Source organism: Myotis daubentonii, chromosome 1 (genome assembly GCF_963259705.1).
Source record: "Myotis daubentonii chromosome 1, mMyoDau2.1, whole genome shotgun sequence".
NCBI lineage: Eukaryota > Metazoa > Chordata > Mammalia > Chiroptera > Vespertilionidae > Myotis > Myotis daubentonii.
The window spans coordinates 22,714,379-22,739,408 of record NC_081840.1 but is presented as its reverse complement, the minus strand read 5'-3'; the positions used below and the strand labels follow the sequence as shown (position 1 = coordinate 22,739,408).

Genomic DNA, 25,030 nt, shown 5'->3' with positions numbered 1-25,030 from the left:
GAGAGTTAGAAACATCGATGAGAGAGAAACATCGATCAGCTGCCTCCTGCACACTCCCCACTGGGGATGTGCCCGCAACCAAGGTACATGCCCTTGACCAGAATTGAACCTGGGACCCTTGAGTCCGCAGGCCGATGCTCTATTCATTGAGCCAAACTGGTTAGGGCTATTTGTTTTCTTTATAAAATGAGAAAATATAATATCTACTTTATAACTTTAAAAAATCTGTACTTTTTAATGGATCTAGAAACTGATTCTTAAAGAGAATTGGTATATAAGTTTAAAATCCTAGCGGCACATATTACATACTGTAATCTTGATGTCCTCAGGGGGGATGTGGTCACTAAAGAAGGTAGGTCAGTGCAGTTGAGGGTCAGCTCTTGAGCCAGGAGGGAGAAAAGGGCAGGGCAGTCTGGTGGGCTGTATCCTAGCAGAACATTGAGAGGTGACATTTGCTAGATAGCCCAGCTGAAATTACATAGCCTGAATTAAAGAAATCGGAAACAGAAAACGGTTGGTGGGAAAAGAGAGAGAGTTCACCAGAAGACTGAGTCTTTATCCCATTTCCTGTTTCTAGGAGAGAAGCCTTTCCTTTGTGAAGCCCAAGGATGTGGCCGTTCCTTTGCTGAGTATTCTAGCCTCCGAAAACACTTGGTGGTCCACTCAGGTGCTCCGATCATTGTTCAGAACCCCCAGGGTGAATGTGGTGGCGGGGAATCGGATAAGGGGATATTGTGAACCGAGGGTTGGAGTCCTTGAGGATGGCACATATCCTAGAGGTCTGTGGAGGCCTGTATCTGAAAAGGGAAGTAAATACTCTGTGTGGCTGCCGTGACCTTAGAGCAAAGATGTTTTATGAAGGCAACAGAACAATGGGTCTGGAAAGGACTGGGGCCTGGGAACAGTGAGCATGCTAAGTCTTCCCGGGGTACTTTTCCTGCCTTCTTACTGAAGGCTGAGAGGCTGGGGAAGGTGGGAAGTGGGAGAAGGAGCAGCCTCTTAGGTGATTTAACATTCTCTGGGCTTCTCCATCTAGGCCTTGAGTCCATGTTCTGGTTGTCAGGAATGTACCTTGTCGTTTTGGCTCCCTTGTCTTAACCTGGTCCCTGTTTCAGGAGAGAAGCCTCATCAGTGTCAAGTCTGTGGGAAGACCTTCTCTCAAAGTGGGAGCAGGAACGTGCACATGAGAAAGCATCACTTGCAGATGGGAACAGCTGGGAGTCAAGAGCAGGAGCAAACTGGTGAGCAGAGAGGGTTTCATGGAGTGCTGTTTCTTCTGGCCAAATAACTGGCATGCCTGGTTATCTGGAAATTTTCTGATTCTGTTTTGGGAAGAGACCTGGTCTCATTTGATGGGCTAGTGGTTTCCAAATGTAGCTATACAGTAAAACCCTTTGCAAGCTTTTTAAAAAATACATATATTTTTATTGTTTTCAGAGAGGAAAGGAGAGGTGGAGATAGAGAGAGAGGGAAACATCAATGATGAGAGAGAATAATTGATTGGCTGCCTCCTGCATGCCCCCTGCTGGGATCAATCCTGCACCCCAGGTATGTGCCCTGACTGGGAATCGAATCGGCAACCTTCTGGTTCATAGGTCGACAGTCAACCACTGAGCCACAAGCTTCTAAAATATATACAGTATATTCATATTGTCTACTCCTCCCCCTAAACAAAACAACCTGATAAGTGAGATTATTTGGAAGTAAAATCCCAGAATCTTGTAGTTTTAAAAGTTTCCTGAGTGAGTTGGATGGTAACTAGTGCTGATCCATGAACCAGCATTTGAGTATCACTGTGATAAAGATTTCTGTATGACAGGAGTTTGAGCATATTTTACTTATCAGTCATGACTCCCTTTTTACTGTAAATTTGATACTTTTTGTTATTATTCCTTTTCCATGTCTTTCCTTAACCAGTTCTTTCACTCCAAACGCTCCTTTAAGGGCATTCATCCTATTTTATAAGCTAATTATCCAGCTCACAAGCAAGGGTGTTTATTCATAAGGCTGAACCCTTTCCTTGTAGGCTTATTCTTGCTTTCAAAAGTAGGTGAAATAGGAGGTGGTATCCAAGATGCAGGTTAATTTTTAGTTCTGAAAGAAAAGGCAAGCTTCCTGTGCAAGAGTGGGGACCAGGTGCAGCCTTGACTGCTGTGTCTCACATCCTGTTCTCTGTGCAGCTGAGCCACTAATGGGCAGTGGTTTGCTTGAAGAGGCGTCAGTACCCAGTAAAAACCTGGTGTCTGTGAATCCCCAGCCCAGCCTTGGTGGAGAGTCCTTGAACCTACCAAGCACCAATTCTATCCTAGGAGTTGATGATGGTAAGAATTTCAACTCTCCTTTGTTTGGGGAAAGTAGGCTGCACTAGAGACTAAGGAATGGGGTTGTCTCCAAAATGGAGGTTTTAATTTCATTTCTTGTGAGTAGCTGTGGTATGATTGAGTAGCATTTGTGTTCTTTGTCTCTGGGGTGGATAAGTGAACTTGTAAAAAAAAAAAATTTTTCATTGAAAAGATGTAACAATAGAATAAAGAGAAAAAAATTTTAAGAAGATTATCCATAATCCTAGCATCCTAGCCCAACTATTTCTATTTTTCCTATTGCAGTTATGGAAGAACTTAACTTTTAAAACATTTAAACAGAACATAACCAGGTTTTACAGAGGAGATATAAAGCAATTTCTCCATACCATCAAAAGCCATATCTTCAGGAGAAAAGAAAGGGCTCTCTAGGAAACAGTTGCTTCTCTCTGGTGTAGAAATTTCACCCAAGTTACACAGGCCAGGCCCTCTTCTCTGAAAAACGTAACAGGTGAGGTCAGCATGCATTTATTCAGTGCCTATTCTATGCCTGGCACCATGGGAAAGATTAAAAAGAAGACAGGAACCTTAAAATCTAGTTGAGAAGTCAAAACTTACACATGGGAAACAGAAGATAGTAATAAGCAAATGTTAAATTACATGGTATAGTTAGGAAGAGCAGTATAAGTTTAAAAAAGCCACTAAAATAAACTGAAATTTGAAGGCTAAGTGGTTTATGCATAAACTATTTCCAAAAGATCTTCATGGTGATATCACTAATGAACATTTAATAAGTCTGAGACCTGTGTTTTAGTTATTCATATCGTACTCAAGTCAATTCGGGGCATAAGCGACCATATCTGTGTAACTTCTCCATGGAGCCGACAAGTCCTCTACAACTTACCTCTCCCCTGTTTCATGAATGATACTGTGGCTAACTGAAGCCGGAGGCACAGACATTGCATGGAGGTACTTTGCCAACCTGAAGGAAGAACGTCGTAAGGGAGGAAGGGACACAGAGTAGGAACTTTGAAGTGAAGCTAGGTTTAAGTTCTTGACCTGCACACATTGTGCTCTTTGTATCATTGGTGACTGCTTTAAGGGTCACCTCTGGTTTCCTGATTTGCCTGCCTAGGCAGCTTTTGTCCCGTTTCCTACACAGTGTTAATCCAGTTAACAGTGTTAACCCAGTTAGCAGTGATAAAGCCATATTATTCTAAATCGGCATATTAAAAACTGGTCAGCTCCTATATCAAGATTTTTTCCCTTTTCTTCCCATTCCCCTTTTGTGATATGGTACTTTCCAGATTCACTGATAATGATTATTAGATAAGAATTAATTTGGAAGAAATACAGGAACATGGGATTCAGTGTTTCAGGGGACAGTTTTAAAACTCTTAATAAGAGGCTTGATTAGGTAGGTATCTGTGGATTCACTTTTTGTTGAAACATTTTTTCTGCTGTTTCACAGAGGTGCTTGCTGAAGGATCCCCACGTACCCTGTCTTCAGTGCCTGATGTGACACATCACTTGGTGACCATGCAGTCAGGGAGGCAGTCATATGAGGTTTCTGTCTTAACTGCCGTAAATCCACAGGAGGTAAAATGGTTTCTTGCCCTTGTTTTGTTCCTGTGGAAACTAATGTAGAGAACAGCGGTTCTCAACCTGTGGGTCGCGACCCCTTTGGCGGTTGAACGACCCTTTCACAGGGGTCGCCTAAGACCATCCTGCATATCAGATATTTACATTACAATTCATAACAGTAGCAACATTACAGTTATGAAGTAGCAACAAAAATAATTTTATGGTTGGGTCACAACATGAGGAACTGTATTTAAAGGGCCAGAAGATTGAGAACCACTGGGGTAGAGAGTGATTGGGAATCTAGTTCAGAGGATTTGAAAAATTCTCCAATTTCAACTTCCCAGAAACTTTGAATAGAATATCTTCCTTTAAGCTCAGAAAGGAGCCTGAGTGGTAGGGTTTCCTGAATTGAGAACTTGGTCAATTACAGGTGAGATTCTGAGTTTTAAATTTCTATATTCACATGCCTTAATGAATATCTGCTCTTGTTTTCTGCCTCACTATGAGATGAGTTTGCTTTTTACAAAGAAAATAACATCCTTGGACAAAGTGGTACTTAAGCAAAAAAAAGTACTGACAAATAATTTTTTAAAATTATTGTTCATTTTGATAGGGTCATATGTCTTGGAGATACCAAGCTGAACTAACTGGTCATATAGAAATGTGTTCGCTGGCTTATTGAATGAGAACCATCATCTAAACCAAAGAGGAGTTTTAAGATCATTAAGAGCAAAGATGTGTCATTAGAGACCAAGGCTAAGATTGCTCACACGCTCATATTCCCAGTTACTATGTACAGATGCAGAACTTTGATAGTAAAGAAGGCTGATAGGAAAAAAATGGATTCATTTGAAAAGTGGTGATGGAGAGCTCTTAGGAACACCCTGGACCCCCAGAAAGATGAACAAGTGGGTCCTAGAGAAAATTAAGCCTGAAACATTGCTGGAGGCAAAATTACAAAACTGAAGTTGTGCCCTAACCGGTTTGGCTCAGTGGATGGAGCGTCGGCCTGCGGATTGAAAGGTCCCAGGTTTGATTCCGGCTAAGGGCATGTACCTGGGTTGTGCGCACATCCCCAGTAGGGGGTGTGCAGGAGGCAGCTGATCGATGTTTCTCTCTCATCGATGTTCCCAACTCTCTATCCCTCTCCCTTCCTCTCTGCGAAAAATCAATAAAATATATATTAAAAAAACAAAACAAAAAACTGAAGTTGTCCTACTTAGGGCACATCTTGAGCAGGCAGGGTTCTTTGGAAAAGACAGTAATGCTGGGAAAATAAAAGGCAGCAGGATAAGAGGAAGACTAAACATGAGCTGGACAGGCTCCATAAAAGAAGCCGTGGACATGAGTCTACAGGAGCTGAGCAGGGCTGTTGAACGATGTTCACTAGGAGTTGGAGCTAATTCAGTGGCACATAACACACATGCCCACTGGTTCTTTCCTAAGTTACCTTCTCCTGGTTATTGCCTTGGAACATGGCTCACCTATATAGCCTTCCTTTATCTATTTTATCCTTGTTTATTTTAAAATCTTTATTATGGAAGTGTTCAAAGAATATAGAGAGAATAGTATATCTTTTATAGTTGGTTGGTTTGAATTAGGATTCAAACAAGGCCCATACATTGCATTGCTTAATAATTCTTAATTCTCTTTAAAATAGTTCCTGCCACCCACCACACTTCTTTTTTTCTTTTTCAGTATGGTTATCTATTTAAAGAATTGGGTTACTCTGCCTATAGAATTTCTGATATTCTGATTTTGACTGATTGACTCCTTTTGTTATTTAATATATTTTCCTATTCACAGATTTTCTAAAAGCTGGTAATTACATTTAGAGGCTTGATTAGATTCATGCTCCTCCCTAAACCCCACAAGAATATTTCATAGGTGGTACTCTTGCTTCCTATGACATCTCATCAGGGGACACATGATAATCAGTTGTTCTCCTCTTACTGATCTTAAGATTGACCAATGAGTCAAGTAAAAACTTTGGCAGCCATTACTGATCATGGCCTAATCTATTTTTATATTAGAGCTTACAAAATGGTGATGTCCTAATTCTCTTTTTCCCCTTGCTTTTCTTTTATAAAACAAGTACTTTTTCTCACCAACTATTGGGTTGCTCTGAAAGTCAGTTTAGTCTTCTTTTACAAATTATTACCTGACAAACTAATCTGCAACACTCAACCTTTTTTTATATTTGAAACTTTGGAGCTTTTCTCTCCTATACTGTTAAATACTTTTTTAAAAAGTTTTTATTTTATTTTACTTTACTTTTTAAATGTTTTTATTGATTTCAGAGAGAGGAAGAGTGAGGGAGAGATAGAAACATCAATGATGAGAGAATCATCGATCTATGCCTCTTGCATGCCCCCTACTGGGGATGGAGCCCGCAATCCGGGTGTGTACCCTGACCAGGAATCCAATCATGACCTCCTGATTCATGGGTCAATGCTCAACCATGGAGCCACACCGGCTGGGCAAAATACTTTTTTTTTTTTTAATTGAAGCACTCCAGGCAACCCCACACTAATGCCGGATGTATAAAATCATAATTCAGTCAACATACATTTTGTACTTAATATGTGTGAGGCACTGTACTGGGTACTAGTTGTACAGTGTAAATAAAGTACAATGTCTGCCTCAAAGAATTTACAGTCAGAATTGGGCCCTCTATCTTTTATAACTCCGTAACTATGTAAATGGTGTCTCTGGAGTGGTGATGTACAGAGAAGTTAGAATGGGAAGGGTGAAAGATCAATAACTGGCAATTTTTATATGCTGTAGTAAGTGCTAGTCTTGGAGGAAGTCAGGGAATAAGTTTTAGTGTTTTTTTGTTTTTTTATTGAGTTCAGAGAGGAAGGGAGAGGGAGAGATAAAAACATCAATGATGAGAGAGAATCATTGATTGGCTGCCTCCTGCACGCCCCACACTGGGGATCGAGCCCACAACCCAGGCATGTGCCCTTGACTGGAATCGAACCTGGGACCTTTCAGGCCACAGGCCGGTGCTGTATCCACTGAGCCAAACTGGCCAGGGCAAGTTTTAGTGTTTAAGTTGAGATCTGAGGGATGATAGCAATAATCTTGATGGATAAGTGGGAGGGGTTGGAAGGAAATAATAGGCATAAGGATAGCAATGTGTACTAAGGCAGAGGATGAGAGGGAACAGGGAACTATGGAACCACAGAGGGTTGAGTATGATGGGAGCTGGAATGGAAAAATGAGAACAGGAAAGATAAGCTGGCCTCTGTCTTGCAGGGCCTTCCAGGACCTGATTGTATCCGGGGGGCAGTGGCAGCCACTGCAGAGTTTTAAATGAGGTATGTTACGGCCTGATGTGTGTGTGCAGGAAGGCCAGTAATAGTGCATTTAGTCTCTTGAACCTGGGCACATGGGTCATGGAATTGACTGCAGAGTGTCCATGTCCAGGTGATGCCCACTTACAGCTTCAGGCAGACACAAATAGCACAGGCCACCTAAGAAACAAACACTAAGGATCTATAGCGACCTAAGTAACTAGTTTCATAATGGAAGACCCCAACACTTAATAGAAAAATATTAACACCAAGTGGGAAGTGTTGCCCTGAGATGTAGCTAAAAATCCTGTACTATCACTTTTTCCTCATGGGTCCTTGTATATTTATTAACACTCTAGAGCAGTGGTTCTCAACCTTCCTAATGCCGCGACCCTTTAATACAGTTCCTCATGTTGTGGTGACCCCCAACCATAACATTATTTTCGTTGCTACTTCATAACTGTAATTTTGCTACTGTTATGAATCGTAATGTAAATATCGGATATGCAGGATGTATTTTCATTGTTAGAAATTGAACATAATTAAAGCATAGTGATTAATCACAAAAATATGTAATTATATATGTGTTTTTCGATGGTCTTAGGCGACCTCTGTGAAAGGGTTGTTCGACCCCCAAAGGGGTCACGACCCACAGGTTGAGAACCGCTGCACTAGAGGCCTGATGCACAAAATTCGTGCAAGAGTAGGCCTTCCTTCCCCCGGCTGCCGGCACTGGCTTCCCTCCAGCACCCGGGCTTCCCTCCGGCTGCCGATAGGCACCCGGGACCCAGGCTTTTCTCCGGCTGCTGGCAGGCACCCAGGACCCAGGCTTCCCTCGCAGCCCCAGCTTCGTCAAGAAGATCATCTGGAAGGATGTCCGGAAGGACATCTGGTCTAATTAGCATAGTACACTTTTATTATTATAGATTACCTTTATTACCTTCACCATTACTATTATTGCCTTCCTCTTACAACACTGCTCACCCCTCCTTTTCCTTTCTCAGGGTAGGCTTATCACATCCTCCAGTACCTTAGTCCTCTTCCTCATCCAAGGTCTAGGTACTAATTGACCATTCCTCCAGTCAGTGAGGAAGGTTGATTCCTTGGGGAGACTCAGATGCCAGAGAAGGAGAAGGCAATTTGCCACCCTAAAACAACACAAGCCCATTCCAAATTCTGTTTTTGGAAGTCACCATACATTATATATTATACCTGTTAAGAATCTACTGATGCACCAGTTGGACTCCTGTAAATATGCTCTAAAAATAAAAATAACTTATCAAGAGTATCAGAATAACCAAATCAAGTATCCAAAAATTTCACGGAAAATATATCAAAACTACGCCTCATTCAGATGGTACAGATTGGACAATTTCTGTCTTCCCTCAGTATTTCCAGGTCTCCCAAGAATCAGAGGTCTCATTGTGCAGGCCCACTGGGACCCCAGGGCTTTTGGAGCTGCCGAATACAGGTCATCCCAACTGGGGTCCCATGTCAGAAAGTTCACATTCTATTCATTAATTCATTTATAGAAACATTGATTTGTTGTTCCACTTGTTCACTGATTGCTTCTTGTACGTGCACCGACTGAGGATCAAACCTGCAACCTTGGTGTACCTGGATGATGCTCTAACCAACTGAGCTACCTGGCCAGGGCGAGTTTACATTCTTGAACTCAAGAACAAGTATAAATGATTGCCAGCTAGTTTGACTATATCTTAGCATGTTTTCCAGATAAAACAAATTACAAATTCTATACCATCTCTAATAAAGTGCCATTGCTAAGTTTTTGAGTTCAAATATCTGGATCTTGGCCTAGATTAAAAGCATACCATTCTTATATCCCTACCACACAGCATCAAATGAAATCTGTCCTTTAATTTGTTTAAATGTCTTTAAATTCTGTACTGTTAAATTCTGTATAAACTACCTTCATCCAAACTGAGGTCAACAAGTAAATACATCTCCAGCTCAATAATTTATCTGATTAGATTTTAATAAGCCAAATTTGTATTCTGAATTTGACTGTATTCCAATCTCAGTTTCTTTTCATAATAAAATGGAACCCAATTTCATCAATTATTGTACAAAACCACTTTTCAACAAAGTATAGAGTAGAATGTCCGTGTTAGCTGCCACCCTGCTGGAGTCTCAGGCTTGTCTCACTTCATCACAGGAAAGGTATTCCTTAAGCCCAGGGAATCCCTGAAGTTCTTCTGAGTTGGGTCTAGCTCTCAGGTAGAACTTTTTGGGACTAGCCTTCCATTCCTTTTATTTCTGCTTGAACTTGCAGCCTGTACTTGGGCTAACACTGACATAAGATTTTTGGTTTCACCATTTCCAATTTCCCTGTAAGTCAGATTCCTCCTTCACTGACTAGTAAGTACACGAATATGCAAACAATAGTTTGATTTATAGACTCAGGACATTTTATTGCCGTAGTGAAAATGACAGCATCGTGAAGTGTCCACAATGCTGTCTCACGGCCAGTATCTGCATGGCTCTTGCTTTGGAACTAGATATCCTTGACTCAGCCCCTGCAGTGCATTCCCCACTCCCACTCATCAATCTTTTACTTAGTATGAATTATTTTTCTTTTATTCATCGGTAACCTATTTCAGATTTTGTTGTACTCTTTTTACAGTTACTAAACCAAGGAGATTTAACTGAAAGACGGACATGAGCATGGGTATTGAATCCTGAAGAGCACTCTATCTGATCCCAGGAAGCATACAATGGGAACAGCTTGCTTATGGCTCAGAATCTGCCAGAATCAAAATGAATCTGTGAATGACAAGACCCCGCTTTTTCCTCTGTGCATCTTCCCTGGCAAAGAAGATGAATGCAAGAGAGCTTCTCTTCAGACTCTCATCTGATCCAGAAAAGGAAGAAAGCAGGGAATGTGGGCTAGGTCACTGTACCTACCTCTCTTCCCACTGGAAAATTTTGGGATGGACTTCTCCCGAAAAATGAATTTGATTATGTGTTGGCTGACCTATCTCAGTATAACAATTGAGAAGAGATTTTCCTATGAAGAGCTACCATCCCAGCGTCTGCTGTCTTATCACGTGGATGAACTAAGTCCTGCCACCAACCATAAAACTTCACCAAGACGTTGAGCTTTCAAGATGCCTTGTTGCTTTGGAGAAGGGAGTGATGTCAGTTCTGTTGTGATACTCTCCCTTTAGCAACCTGAGTAAGACACTCTCCGCCAGTGGGCTGCAAAAAAATAAATTACTTGAATCCCTACTTGGCCCAGACTGAGGTACTATCTTGTCCCATACACCTCTACTTAGTCACTTTGCTTTCTTTGTTTATGGAACATACAGTAGCATGTTTAAAGGGCTTTTTTTTTTTTTTTTAAGTTAAATCACATGATTCAGAGCTTCAATTGTTTTCCCTTTAAATAAACAAAATAGCCCAGTCAGTTCTTTGGCTTCTTGTTTTAGACAGAATTTGTTCTCTTAGAAGATTAAGAAAGAAGTTCAGTCTTCACCTTTAAGATAAGGTATTGATTTACCCTTAGGATTCCATGCAGGTAAGACCGAGCTCAGGAGTCTTGGGGAACATGACATGAACATCTTCATCTCTAACTAGCAAACCCAGATGATAGCTATTGCAGGAGTGTCACTCTATCCCCATCAGAAAGAACCACGTCTGAGTCTGGAAAATTAGCAATGAATTTTCCCAGAAAGTTAAAAACAAAACGGGAAAGGTGCTTCTGTTAGAGTAGGCACTCTTGCTATTATCCTGTCTCTACAGCTACTGAGAGAACATCTAATTATAATTAGTGAGTATTCCAAAGATCACTTACTAGTAGAAAATCATGGCTGTCAAATTTATTTAAAGTGAATCTCATGCTGACACATACATGCTCACAGATAACATTCTAAATATATAACAGGAAAGAACTGCTTTTTTAAATAAAGTAATTATAGTTCTCAATTTGTTAATGACATGTATATAATCATATTGTGCTATGTAGATTGAGTTCATGTCAATTACTTGTATTCTTAAAATGCCAGTTTTTACTTCCTGTAGCCTCACTCTTATACTAGAGCAGCGGTTTTCAACTGGGAACATTTTGCCCCCAACTCTCCTAGGGACATCTGGCAATATCTAGAGACATTTTTGGTTGTCACAACTGGAGGGGTGTTATTGGCATCTAGTGAGTTGAGGCCAGCATGCTGCTAAACACCCCACAGTGCACAGGACAGCTCCCTGTCCCCGCACCCAGCAAAGATGCATCTGGCCCAAAATGTCAATCGTGCTGAGGCTGAGAAACCCCGTGCTAGAAGTTGCAAACTTGTCATCCCCCAGGTGTTTTATTTTGCCTGTACAATATTTCCAAGTAATTTTTAAATTAGGTGACAACATGCAGATTTCTGGCTTCTGTTGAAAAGGCAGTTGATCTGGCAATTCTGGGCCTGTATTCCAGCAGAGACTCCAGTCTCTATTTTCCCCTACTCCCTTACAGCCAGCCCATTCAACCCATTTATTTTCTGACTAGCCTCTGTAGGCATTTGGGCCTGTGCCTTTTTTTCTGTCCCTAATGTTTAATTGTGAGGCACAAAGTAAGACCCCTTAGCTCGGCTATGATCCCTCCACCCTGAGCTTCACTTTGATTTACCTGAACCATTCCCTGTTATCTGCTACTTTTCTTTTCCCCATTCTCCAAGAATAGCCATGACTCAAAACCCAAGTTTTCCTTGCCTTGATTCAACCTTAGTTGCTTAATATTATTGAAAAGCAGTAATGAAGTCTACTGGTTAGGCAGGTGATTCGAGATTATCTAGCAGTTCATAAGACAGCTCCTCCTGCTCTTTCTTGGGGCTGGTAGGCTGCTCTAGAGGTTCTTCTAAATCCTGCTGTGGATTTCTGATGCCGAGTTTTGTAGTTTCATGGGTGCTGCAGAATAAATAAAAATATGAAAAAACGTTTAAAGTATGTAAAGCTTAAGGATGGTCTCAACATTTTTATTATTTTATATGGGATGCAAAAGGAAATTTCTAGGTGGGAAATGGGGAGAGGAATTAGGACTTAAGAGACAACAAAATTGAAAATATTAGAGATGCTTTACTCCCTTTGATTTATATGATCTCAATGGAGGAGGTGGCGCTAATGAGTTATTTTTAAAGAGCACTAGAAAAACAGTTTTATCATTTTATGGGAAATAAAAATATACATGATTTTTCAAAAATAGAGTGGAAATACTTTTGACTGGTGGCATTGGAACTGGAATAGAAAAAATGTTTCCAATTTTAGGAATCTAGACCTAATATACAATGGTTATATATGTATTTTTAAATGTATTTTATTGTTTTTTTTACAGAGAGGAAGGGAGAGGGATAGTTAGAAACATCGATGAGAGAGAAACATCGATCGGCTGCCTCCTGCACACCCCCCACTGGGGATGTGCCTGCAACCAAGGTACATGCCCTGGACCGGAATCGAACCCGGGACCCTTCAGTCCGCCGGCCGATGCTCTATCCACTGAGCCAAACTGGTTAGGGCTACAATGGTTATATTTTATTCACAACTGCACTTCTCTCCAGATTCAAGTGTGTTATCTGGAGATGTCTGGATAGTATTCTGTAAGTACAGGATAGTGATCTCAAAATATGCGTGGCTGTCCTAAAGGTCCTGCCAGGAGCATTACGAGGGATGGCACCTGGAGGACTGCAGGGGGACGGCTGCATCTGGGATTACCTGGGACAATCGTGCACTTCTAACTGCGCCTTCCACTGTGCAGCCCTGGTGCCCTGGACCTTGTTCCTCACAAAGTCTTCATCCAGCCCAGCCTGCTTCAGGGTGTCTTGATACCTTTGTTCTGCTTCTTTCCTGGCAAGGTCCTGTGGAAGGAAACTAATCTGTAACTGTCTTGTGAATTACTTGTGAATTCTAAATTACTAGCTTAACCCATATCCTTAAAATACTGCTCACCACCACCCTCTCCCATTCGTGGGGACGAGATTTGCATAGAAATTACTTCGAGCTTTGTTTTCAAGCCTTAAAGTGCATAGGAACTATCTGAAGATTTTGTTAAAAAGTAGACTCTTATTTGGTAGGTCTCAGATGGGGCCTGCAATTCTGTATGTCTAACAGTCCCAGGAGATGCCAGCCATTGATTAGGGAGCCACACCTTTGAGAAGCAAGGACTTAGATTTTTGAAAGACCAAGTGAGGTCTAGATGAAAACGATGGACTTAAAAACCCTTGGAGACCTAGCAATGTGCCACAGATCTAGAGGCTGGTGATGTTCCACCACTATGAACAATGGCTCTGGACAGCAGAAAAGACTGGATTTTCAGTCACATTAACACTAGTAAGTTAAAGATGTCCCATACACAGCCAAACTCACTGTGTGTATGGGACCTAACTCCCACTCTGATTCATACTGAAAGCTAGACTACAGTGAAAACTCCAGGAATTGAAATTTCCCATTTTAGATGTCTTTAGAGTCCAGTCTTGGATGAATTTAGCCCAAGTAACATGTACTATTACTACTTTGGTAGTAATCAAATGGGCCTAATTTAGAATCTTTCTGAGCTCCAAGGAAATGTTTAATACTCAGACAGTAAACTTTCGTGTCTAAGAGCCCTTAGACAGAACGAAGACGACTGTTCAGTTTTACCTTGGTAACCTGTTCGAAGAGATACGGCCTCGTTTGTATTCTCCTCTTCATTTCTTCCAATTCTTTCTTATACTCTTTTGCTCTCTTACGGTCTTTGTTCCTGAAATTAAGATTTTTAAAATCCACCTTTTTCCAATCCAGAATACCCTTCATTCCAGTTAAACAGAGTAAGTCCCATGGACATTGTAAATTCCTAACTGTGCCTGGCAAAACTCATGACTGCCATTATAGGAGCCCACCCTAGTAACTCCATTTTGCTGTTTTCAAGACCAATGATCTGCTGGATCCCAAGACACAACCCTTTGACGCATGGAAGACACTGACCGGTTTTCTTTCAACTTTGCTTTGAATACCTCCTCCAGGCTTTTGTGGGGATCCATGGCTTTTGCGCGCAAGGTCACGGATTTGGACATTGCTTGACACTTCTTTTTATGCATCTCCAACCACTGAGTACTCTCATGTGCTTTGTTCTTTTTTTCAAGTGAACTTCTAAAGGGAGGAGGCAAAAAAAAAAAAAAATACAGATGACCAACTTGGATATATTTAAAAGAAGCAATCTTAGTAACCTCTCTGGAAAGTTGGTGTCTATGAAAGGGGGTGGGTGAGTAACTTACGTCACTGGAATTTCAGAAAGATTAAGATTCTGGCATCAAATGCATGGGCATATGACACCTTCCCAGCACTCTAGATACAGTGATATTCTACCCAGGAGAGTCTCGCTTATTGAACTGAAAAAACGTGTGAATAAAATATCCTTACTTAAACAGCCGAACATTCAGGCTTGGTGTCTATCCTGAAAATACTAATAGCTACCAGTAGCTGAGTTATGTACCCTGAACCAGTGCAAACAGTCCGCAAGTGCTTTATGTCCACTCTCTTGTGTAATCCTCATAACTGCCCTGCGAACTAGGAGCATTCATTGTACAGGCGAAGAGATGTCGCCTCAGACAGGGTAAGCCACTTGCCCAACGCTACCCAGTGTCCCAGTGGAAAAGCCAAGGTTAGAATCAGGGTATCTGCCTTGTAAGTCTCTGCCCTTGGTATATACACTGCTATAAACAGTGGGCTGGAAGGTGCCCGAGTTTATGGTCCGTTGGGAATACAGATAACTAGAAATGGACTTCTTTTAATGCACAATTTGGAATCAACTTCTAGCACTTCGTTTGTGTAAATATTCTACAAGGTATTATGGAGAGTTTTACCAAAGGAAAAAAGTCAAGACTTGCATTTGGCCTGCACTCGAAGTGGACAGATTAGGAAGAAGGACATTAAAGTTTTATCTACTGCGAGGAAGCAGCTGTGGACATCCTCTACAGGTGGGCCAACCTCTGGTTCATAGTATCTAATTGGGACCTCAGGATATTGCTACATTCAGCCTTGATTTAGTAGCTCTATGAAATCTGAGGGAAAGGGAAATATCCATTGGATTCTAAATAGATTTCTACGATCTGTGTGGGTCTTAAAGGGCCAAGTCGGTTCTGTTACTCCTCTGTGAGCTCCACAGGAAAGCACCGATATGCTGGTCCCCTGCTCACTTCGTCTCAGAGGCCTAGTGGAGGAACTCGAGCTGGCTGGATGAGAACAATTCCGTGACAGAGGAAGGTCAGCTAAAGAGCTAAAAATAAGGAGGCGCCTGATTCCCAACTGACCTCTGATAGTTCCCCAGGATGAATCTTGGAGAATTTCAAATACGTGCAATGGATGCTCACCTCTGTGGCAGGCTCAGCCACCTGTCATGCTTCTCTGAGTTTTTGCTCCTAATGGGTTCCTTCCTTTTTCATCTGGAGGTCTTTACCAATGTTGTTCTTTGTCTGGAAACTTCTTTCTTTCCAGCCTTTGGCTTATTCCTCTTTCTTCAGGTTTCACCTTAGATATCTATTACAAGAGTCCCCTGCCCCAGGCTTCCCAGTGCCTCCACAGTCCCCTGTATTCCCTCATCATTGCACTCACTAACAAAGTAAGGTCGTTGCTTCATTGCTTTTCTGTATTTCAGATTAGGTATGAAACTATAGGTTCCATAGGTATCTCCAGCCTTCACATTCTACCTGGCACAGAGTAAGGCCCCGTGAATATCTGCTGAATGAGACATGTTTTCCAGCCCTAAGTGTGGAGGACCACATGTGTTCCTGTCCTGATCAGAGAACTCCCTTCCACGCCTTTAGGCTTTCCGCTAACAGGAGAGGAGGCCCCGTAGTGGGGTGGTTTCCATCATGTGGGCCACGATCCAGGCATTATGCGTCTTCTGCAGCCTGAGCACTCACCTGACTGCAGATTCCCGCTTCCTGGTGGCATCTGTGATGTGCACAGGTAGGGTGTTGGCAGAGAGGGAAGCAAGGCCACTCAGAGAATGACTCCTTGGCCGGGGAGTAGCAGGTGGCTGTGGAGAGTCCTAGAGGAAACAAAGGCTGGTATTGGTGGGACAGCATGTGTGATTAGGTTCTATCTTAGCTGGAAGCAATTTCAGTTAAGATAGAAACTAATCAGACTAAGGATCTTTTTTTCCGGGGATTAAAGCCAAGGGTAATGAAATTCAAGTTTAGTAACTGGGACAGATTGGATGTCAATCCTGAAGGTTTTTTTTGTTGTTAATCCTCACCCGAGGATATTTTTCCATGGATTTTTAGACAGTGGAAGGAAGATGGAGAGACAGAAACATTGGTGTGAGAGAGACACATCAATTGATTGCCTCCCACACGTGCCCCAACCAGGGCCCTCGGCCAGGAATCGAGCCTGCAACCAAGGTACATGCCCTTGACCAGAATAGAACCCGGGACCCTTCAGTTCAGGGGCCGATGCTCTATCCACTGAGCCAGACTGGCTGGGGCAATCCTGAAGTTTTTAATCAAATGAGAAGAGTTCTCTGGAATTGGTATAGGGACACAGCAATTGATCCCAACTTCCTGCCTCCCAGACCTGCTTGAACTTATTTCTTCAATTTCTCTGGAGAGAGGGAAGGAAAAGAAGTATTCTTGTGGTCTTAAGTTTATAGGAATTGTGGATCTGTGATCTGCTTATAGCCGAACTGGTGTTTTAAAAAAAAAATTAAGATAGAAAAACGCCATGAAAAGTGCCTTCCATTAAGACGTGGCCCTCTCTGGATTTCGGGCCTCCAGGCCCTTGACCCCCCCCAACTGCCTGGGCTCTCACCTTCCTCCCTCCGGTGGCGGCAGCATCACAGGGCCGCCGAGTGTGACACAGGCTGGCGGTTCTCAGCAAGAAGGGCTTGTTGCGAGTCCCCTCTCGGGTGTCCCTTCTCTTTGCAGCTCTTCTCTGGAAGGCCTTGTAAAGGCCCTCATAATCAGGGACAGCAGGATTCACCCGAGGCTGGAATCCAAAGTCAGTCTGCAGAAACCCAAGCTTTTCCTGCCAGGTTCGGGCGGCTGTGCGGAGCTGTGGGTCGGCCCTGCAACTGGAGGAGATGATGGGGGAGGAGGCCATCTTGAGCATGTCCATGGCTCTCATTTGGATGCGAATTTTCCTGAAGAGCTCAGCTTCTGTGAAGAAAAATCAGGGTGGTGATGGGTCAGAAGGGACTGAGACTCATACCAAACGGTCTGGAGAACGTTCCCTCTTTTAAACACTAGCAGTAATGTGCTGGAACCAAATGTTAACTTTTCAGGAATTTTTTGATCCAGCTGATATCATGTGGGAAGCTTGAAATTGGCCATGATAGGCATATTTACACCACAGAAAATGGCAAACACTACAAATCGGTTTGCTTTTTTTTCCTGGAGAGCTCATTAATGCTGACAAGAACACTGCCAGGTACCAATCAGGTTGCAGAATCAGCTGCCATTCACATTTACTGAGTGCTTTCTCTGGTTCCTTAAGGATGACCAGGAGGAATGGGCCAGTCACCTGCTCCTCCCAGGTCTCTCCTGTCTCAGAGGTAAGGCCCCACCACCCACACAACTGCCCAAGCCCATTATCCAAATCATTCTTGACACTCCCTCCTTCATCTTATCAGTCACATGTTCCACCGTCTCCTCCGCTTTAACCTGTCTCCAGTCCAGTCTCTTTTCGTTGTCCCTGCTACTAATTTCATAATTTCTCAACTAAATTGTTGAAATAGCCTCCTGTTATATCAGCATCCCTGAGTCTTGTACCTCCCCCTTTAATTATCTCAACAGCAATCAGAGTGATCTTTCTGAACTTCATATCTGATCATGAGCCACTCGACTTAAAACCCTCCAGTGGCTCCTCAGTGCCCTTGGGTGAAGTCCAAACCCTTCCCACGGCCCACAAGGCCCCAGGTCTGGCCTATGCCTGCCTCTCTCCTCCCCACTCTCCCTCTTCTCTCCACCCTCTACCTTTTCACCCCTGACTTGCTCAACTTTCTCTCACCTCCATGCTATAGCTCTGCTGGTACACTCTTCATCCCTCTTCATCAAGTTAACACAGCTCACCCTTCAGGGTCAGCCTCAGTGCTCACTTTCTCTGGGGACCCTAACTGTTCCCACTCCTCACCACACCCTAAGTTAGGTCCTCTGTTATAAACTCCATAGGACCCTATAATCCCTGCAAATGACTCATCACAGTTGTGGTTATTTATCTATTATCTGTCTCCCTCCCATGTCCACAAACTCCATGTCTATTTATTCACCCTAGAACAATGCGTGGGACATGGCATATGTTACTGAATGAGCAAAGAAAGCCTGATCTCTTATTTGAGCTGTACTTCTTGAACTGAGTACCTCACCAGGATGGGGGGGGCGGGGGGGCGCTTTCCTCAGAGGCAGGTGGCACCGGTCTAAGCCTGTCTTTAGGTGTCTCATTGGTTCTCTGTTCTCCTATCTGTGCGGCCACAGAGGCCTCCACGTGCACTCACTGCGAGAGAGGTCACCAGGGCAAGGCTGGTGGGGAGTGCTGCAGGACATCTGGTTCCTTGCTCCTTGCAGGGTCCCCCTTGTGTAAACACACCCAACCTACGCCATGGCCTGCACCGAGTGGCCTCTAGCAGGGCCACCTGAACAGCGCATCTCCAAGCCGGGCTAACCCCTGAGCCTGACTAAATCCCCACTGCACCCCCGGCAGGAGGCAGCAAGCTGGCAAGGTTGTCTTTACCCTGGAGTTTGTCCCCGAGAGCTGGCTCCAGAATGGACCTGGGGATCCTTCTAGTGGCAGTCGGCTTGGGGGCCTTGGCCTTCGCACTGGCGGCCAGTTCCCTCTGTTGAGCGGCTTCCTTCCGTTGCTGCTCCTTCTCCAGGAAGCTGAAGGGTTTGAAAGAGGAGAGGAGCAGTTCTTTCCTCTTCTGGATCCCTGCCTGCCTTCGGGCCTCATTGCGCGCCATGATTTCCTGGTAGAGGGGCAGGTAGACATGCGCAGGCACGGGTTGTGCTCGGAACTGCCGGTGGCACTCGGCCTCCTCCTGGCCCTGCCTCTGGGCCTGCTGCCTCTCAAGCTCGAAGGAGGCAGGTGAGGCCAGCCACTGGGCCTTTTTCTGGGCCTCACGCACCGTCATACGGAACGGCTGAGGAACAGTGATGGAGGATGCCCAGGAGCTGAGACTTCTGTGCTGGGAAGGAGGCCTGGAGCCTGTGGGTGGCTGGGACTGAACTTTGGGAATGTCGGAGGGTAGGTTGCTCAGGGAGCTGCAGCGCCTTGTGTAGCCACACCTGAGGGAAGAAAGCAGTGTGCCTGGAGGACAGGGTGGCCAGGAGGCCCAGCTCCTCCCAGACCCTCCTCCCCACTGCTCCCCAGACCTCTCTGCCAGCAGGCTGCATCTAGCTTTTCAGCCTAACATCACAGCCCCACAGGCCTTTAAGCCTTTCCCTTCCTCAACCAGGCCTCCCTCCTTCCCACAGGCCATCTAGCAGCCTTAGTAAGAAATCTCTTCTCAAAACTGATCCAAAAATTGCCACTTTGCACTCTAATAGTTTCATAGGGGGACAGTGCAGTGGTGCAGAGCAGGGCTTTAGAGTCAGAGCCAGAGTCAAATCCTGCTTCAAACAATTGTCAGCTGTGTGACCTTCAGCAAGGTTCTCTTGGAACCTCAATTCCTCATCTGTAAAATGGCAAAATAATATCTATTTACAGGGTGATGTGGAGGAGAAAAATAAGTATTAAATGAGGTAAAGCATACCTACATATAACAGGGCTTGGCCAAGGCAAATGTGCCCTGTTGCCATTCTCAGGGAGGTAGTGCGTTTGGGAAAGGCATCAGTTTGATTGAGCCCAGTGCTTCGGGTGACTCAGGGTTACCCAGAGTGACTTAGGACTGCCGGGTAGGAATCAGAACCCATGTTTGGATCCAGAAGCTGATTCTTCCGGAGCCTGGGTAAATGGCAACCTGAAAAAGTGGTCTTTGCTTACTGGGGAAGAAACACAGTGAAGCAGCTGTTGAACTGCAGTGCCTCACCTTGGCGATGGTGGGTACTGGACCTGCGGCTTCCCCCCGCCTTTGTTCTGGAAGAAACTCTCCAGGTCCTCATCATCTTCAGAGAGGCTCTCATCACTGTCTGGGTCAGACTGATGAAGGGATTCTGACAGGCACCACCTGCCTTTCTGCATCAGTGCTTGCAGGGTCTCGTAAAAGCTCCCAGTTGAGTCAGCAGAAGTAGAATCTGTCTCCTCCAGGCTGAGGAACTCATCAAGTTTGCCAGTCCTAGGCAAAAACAGCCCATCCCCAGACAGCTCCTCTTCTGCCTCTGTGTCTGAGGAGGATTTGGGGGGAAATATCTAAAATGAAATAGGATAGACCGGGGTCAAACTATAATTTCAAATTTATTCAAAACATAGCTGTTAATTTCACTTTGAATAAGCCTCTATATATTAGGGATGGGAGGAACAAAGAAAAATTTTAATTAACAGGAAAGACAATGTGGAGATAAGATGTGTTCTAAAGAAATTTCACGCCCTAGCTCATCTGGCTCAGTCGACAGAGTGCGGGCCTATAGACTGAAGGATCCAAGTTCAATTCCAGTCAAGGGCACATTCCCCAGGTTGTGGGCTCAATCCCCAGTGGGGACTGTGCAGGAGGCAGTCAATCGGTGATTCTCTCTCATCATTGATGGTTCTATCTCTCTCTCCCTTCCTCTGTGAAATCAATAAAAAAATATTTAAAAAAAAAAGAAATTTCAATGTTGTCACCGATAAGGGTTTAATCTCCAACATCTATAGGGAACTCGTACAACTTAATAAAAGGAAGATAAACAATCCAATCAAAAAATGGGCAAAGGACCTAAGTAGACACTTTTCAAGAGGATATTCAGAAGCCAAGAGACATATGAAAACATGCTCAAAGTCACTAATCATCCGAGAGACGCAAATCAAAACAACGAGGTACCATCTCACACCTAATAATGGCTATCATTAACAAATCAACAAACGACAAGTGCTGGAGAGGATACAGAGAAAAGGGAACACTCGTGCACTGCTGGTGGGAATGCAGACTGGTGCAGCCACTGTGGAAGACAGTATGGCGTTTCATCAAAAAGTTAAAAATGGAATTCCCATTTGACCCAGTGATCCCACTTCTAGGAATATATCCCAAGAAACCAGAAACACCAATCAGAAAGGATATATGCATCCCTATGTTCATAGCAGCACAATTTACAATAGCTAAGATTTGGAAACAGCCTAAGTGCCCATCAGCAGATGAATGGATTAAAAAACTGTGGTACATCTACACAATGGAATACTATGCTGCTATAAAAAAAAAGGAATTCTTGCTGTAACCGGTTTGGCTCAGTGGATAGAGCATCAGCCTGCAGACCGAAAGGTCCCAGGTTCGATTCTGGTCAAGGGCATGTACCTTGGTTGTGGGCACATCCTCAGTAGGAGGTGTGCAGGAGGCAGCTGATCGATGTTTCTAACTATCTCTCTCCTTTCCTCTCTGTAAAAAAATCAATAAAATATATTTTTTAAAAAAAGAAAAAAATTAAAAAAGAAAAAAAATAGAAGGAATTCTTACCATTTGCAACAGCATGGATGGAACTGGAGAGCATTATGCTAAGTGAAATAAGCCAGTCAATGAAAGAAAAATACCTCACGATCTCACTCATTTTATGGATAATAAAGACCATTATAAACTGATGAACAAAAATAGATACAGAGGCAGAGCAGCATCGAACAGACTGTCAAACTACAGCGGGAAGGCCGGGGAGGGTGGTGAGGGGGCGGTAAGAGATTAACGGAAGGACTTGTATGCATGCACATAAACATAACCAATGGACACAAGACACTGGGGGGTAGGGGAGGCCGGGGGAAGGTCAAGGGGGAAAAAAAAGGAGACATATGTAATACTCTTTGTAATACTTTAAGCAATAAAAAAAAAATTTTAAAAAAAGAATTTTTATCCAAGAAAAAAAAAATTTCACAAATTGGTATATGGGGTGTGCTTGGTTGAAGGTGTCAATCCCAAGAAAGAATATACCTGCCAAGGACTCCTTGTGTTAATTGGGCTCAAATTCATAACCAGAGTGTAGCAGCCATTGTCTACAATGGTCCCTCACCCCCACGGCATGTCAGGGAAACCTCAGCTGGAGCTGCCAGCCACGTACTGTGTTCCTGCCATCTGAGTTGACCCTTATAATAGAGCTCCTGGAGCTATAATTCAACCAATGGGCTGAAGACCTACCTTATCCAATTGGAGCTGTGCAACTATGTCCTCATTTGCATATTAACTGACCAATGAGAACACAAGAAGTCTGTGGTTCATTTGTATGAAAACTGATCAATCAGAGACTAGAAGGCAGACACTCTTCTCTGTATAAGCCAGCAGACTGTGTTTCCCAGGTTTGCAAACAGCTGCAACCCTCGAGTTGTTTTACTGAATAAAATCTCTCCTGGACCGCACCCAAAATTGGGGACTTGGTGTTGAATTGTGGCAGCAACCTTTGGTTGACAAAAGACGGGAAAGAGAAGCAAAGAGCTGAAATTGGGTCCCTACTTCATGCAGTGCGGTGAGCATTTACAGAGAAACTACTCTGCACCAGGCATTCTGCTCCCTCCAGGAATCCTACCCATGACCTTGGCCACTCTTTGGGCCCTGCCCTATTTGGGTTTTACCAACTTTTGTCAATCTTCCTTTTCTTGCTTCCTCTGTCTATACCTTTGCTTTCCTCATATTCTAGCTGATTTCCACTGTGTCACTAGGAATGAATAATTAACAGGAGAGACAATGTGGTCTAGCTGAATGAGCAATGTTCTAGAATATTGGGTTTAAATACTCCAGAAAATATACATTATTAGGTGATTAATATGCTCTGGGAATTAAGCTGAGAACAGGACAAGGCCCCTACCTTCATGAAGCTAACATTCTAGTAAAGGAAGACATAAGATAAAAGATAATAATTTAGTGAAATCCAAAACTATGGGATTATAGAGTAGCTACAGGAAGCTTTCCTTATATCTGGCCTAAAAAAAACCATCAGATAAAGACTATATATATTTATGTAAAGATAGAAATATATTGTGGTAGGTGTGTATGCTTGTACTATAATCAGAGTTAGGTTTATTAACTTGCTGCAGTAAACTATGGAAAATTATAGGGAACTCGGGAGGGGCTAGCTTTTAGTAAGAGGGTGGGAGAGGGGCTTTTTCTAGGATTAGCTTGTCCTGAATAATTCTGATGAGAGGGGAAGCAGGGATCAACTCTGAGTGGATGCTGTCGTGAAGAGGGGGCAGTTTACTAAGTGGATGACTGACAAAGGTTCTTGTCAAAAGGTTACAAGAACAAGTGGGCTGGGTAAGTAATTGATAGGTAAGCATAACCCTTTAGAAGGGGGTGTTGGTCATTTTACAGTATGGTGTGGTCCTATGAGAAACACCGTTTTCTGCTGATCTTGCTGCTGCCTTATTTGTCTACTACGGTCTGAACTGTACTTTCTCAGACCTGGGATGATTTTCACTTCTCACGGTGGAGGAGTTTGGGGTTTACACATGACTGATGGGAAGGAGCCAGCCTTGCTCAGATCTGGGGTTAGCGGTTTCTGGGTTCAAGGAACAGCAAAGACCTTGAGGCAGGGACCTGAGGCAGGAACACACTTGGCTCTTGGAGAGGTAGGAGGAGGGCCAGTGTGGCAGGTGTGGTGGTGCCGGGATGCGACCAGAGGATGACTGACTGCAGCTGGACTTGCTGATGGTTTTACTGGGTTCTCTAAGGTCCAGCTCTAACAGTGCAAAGAACACTAGGCTGAGTCAAAGGTATGTAGGTGCTCTAGCCCTCACTCTTCCACTGACGAGTGTGTGATCTTAGGAAGCTTCCTTTCTAAAGGACTTTATTGAGATATAATTCACATATCATGCAATACATACAATTCACTTGTTTAAAGTGTGCATTGGGGCCCTGGCCGGTTTGGCTCAGTGGATAGAGCGTCGGCCTGCGGACTGAAGGGTCCCCGGTTCGATTCCGGCCAGGGGCATGTACCTTGGCTGCAGGCACACCCCCAGTGAGGGGTGTGCAGGAAGCAGCTGATTGATGTTTCTCTCCCATGGATGTTTCTAACTCTCTATCCCTCTCCCTTCCTCTGTGTAAAAAATCAATAAAATAAATTTTAAAAATAAAAATAAATAAAGTGTGCAGTGGGTTTTAGTATATTCAGTTGTGCAACCGCCACCAGTTTTACATGTTAGTCACTCCAAAAAGAAGCCCCATGCCATTTAGCAGTCACTCCCTGTTTCCCACAACCTTCCCAACCCTTCCCCACCTCACTTCCCAGCACACCCCTCATCCTTCCCGCCAGCCCTAAGCAACCACCATTCTACTTTCTGTTTATATGGATTTGGGGGCAAATTTCTTAATCTCTCTGTGCCACGGTTTTCTCTTATACAAAATGGAGACAACAGTCCATGACAGCCCTAGGGTAGCTGAGAGGATAAAGCGAAAACTGAGGGCCACGGCACGGTTCTGCGAAGAGGAGGACATAGGGCTCCTGGGTTCAGGCAGTGCTAAACGCGACCAATTTTAATCCCACGCCCCTCGGGACCACGCCTCTACGTCTGTCTCCAAGGCAACGTCAAACACTTTCCTCTCCTAGGCACTCCTTTCAGGGGCCCAGACCAGATTTCCCCCGCTGTTCTCTTCCTCACCTGAAGGCTCCGAGCGCCGCCCGAGGCTCCCGCACGCCTCCCCACGGTCATCTTCTCAGTGGGGCAGAGACAGAGCGTCCGCGACACCAGCGGTGACTGCGGTGGCGGCGCTACCTACGCGAGCCAAGTCCCGCCCCTTTCTAGACCTGTGCTCTGATTGGCTCCCAGGAGGATGCTTGAACC

At 43.9% G+C, this 25,030-nt stretch overlaps 2 protein-coding genes across 9 annotated transcripts in view; one reads left to right on the top strand and one right to left on the bottom strand.

The window, feature by feature from the left end:
* Positions 1–10,610, top strand: part of ZNF410 (zinc finger protein 410) — a 28,571-nt gene extending 17,961 nt beyond the window's left edge. Inside the window, exons 7-12 of one of the 7 annotated variants that reach the window (XM_059691085.1) lie at positions 578–667; positions 1,116–1,241; positions 2,181–2,321; positions 3,772–3,899; positions 7,146–7,207; positions 9,828–10,610. In XM_059691085.1, the coding sequence (XP_059547068.1) occupies positions 578–667; positions 1,116–1,241; positions 2,181–2,321; positions 3,772–3,899; positions 7,146–7,202 (542 nt within the window). In that variant the 3' untranslated portion in view covers positions 7,203–7,207; positions 9,828–10,610. Of the gene's footprint in view, positions 1–577; positions 668–1,115; positions 1,242–2,180; positions 2,322–2,606; positions 3,142–3,771; positions 3,900–7,145; positions 7,208–9,827 lie in introns of those variants that run through there. The other 6 variants (XM_059691102.1, XM_059691094.1, XM_059691112.1 and 3 more) reach the window with 6 other exon arrangements.
* A 502-nt stretch (positions 10,611–11,112) lies between these two features.
* Positions 11,113–24,992, bottom strand: FAM161B (FAM161 centrosomal protein B). 2 transcript variants are annotated; one of them, XM_059691042.1, is made up of 9 exons: positions 24,848–24,992; positions 20,175–20,494; positions 18,881–19,431; positions 16,964–17,310; positions 16,078–16,205; positions 14,141–14,305; positions 13,817–13,916; positions 12,893–13,035; positions 11,113–12,091 (listed from the first exon to the last, which is right to left on the bottom strand). In XM_059691042.1, exons 1-9 carry the CDS (start codon positions 24,896–24,898, stop codon positions 11,953–11,955), a joined length of 1,944 nt encoding a protein of 647 aa, XP_059547025.1. In that variant the 5' UTR covers positions 24,899–24,992; the 3' UTR covers positions 11,113–11,952. The 2 variants fall into 2 exon arrangements, with proteins under 2 accessions (XP_059547025.1, XP_059547036.1); XM_059691053.1 differs by lacking the exon at positions 14,141–14,305.
* Between the last annotated feature and the right edge of the window lie 38 nt (positions 24,993–25,030).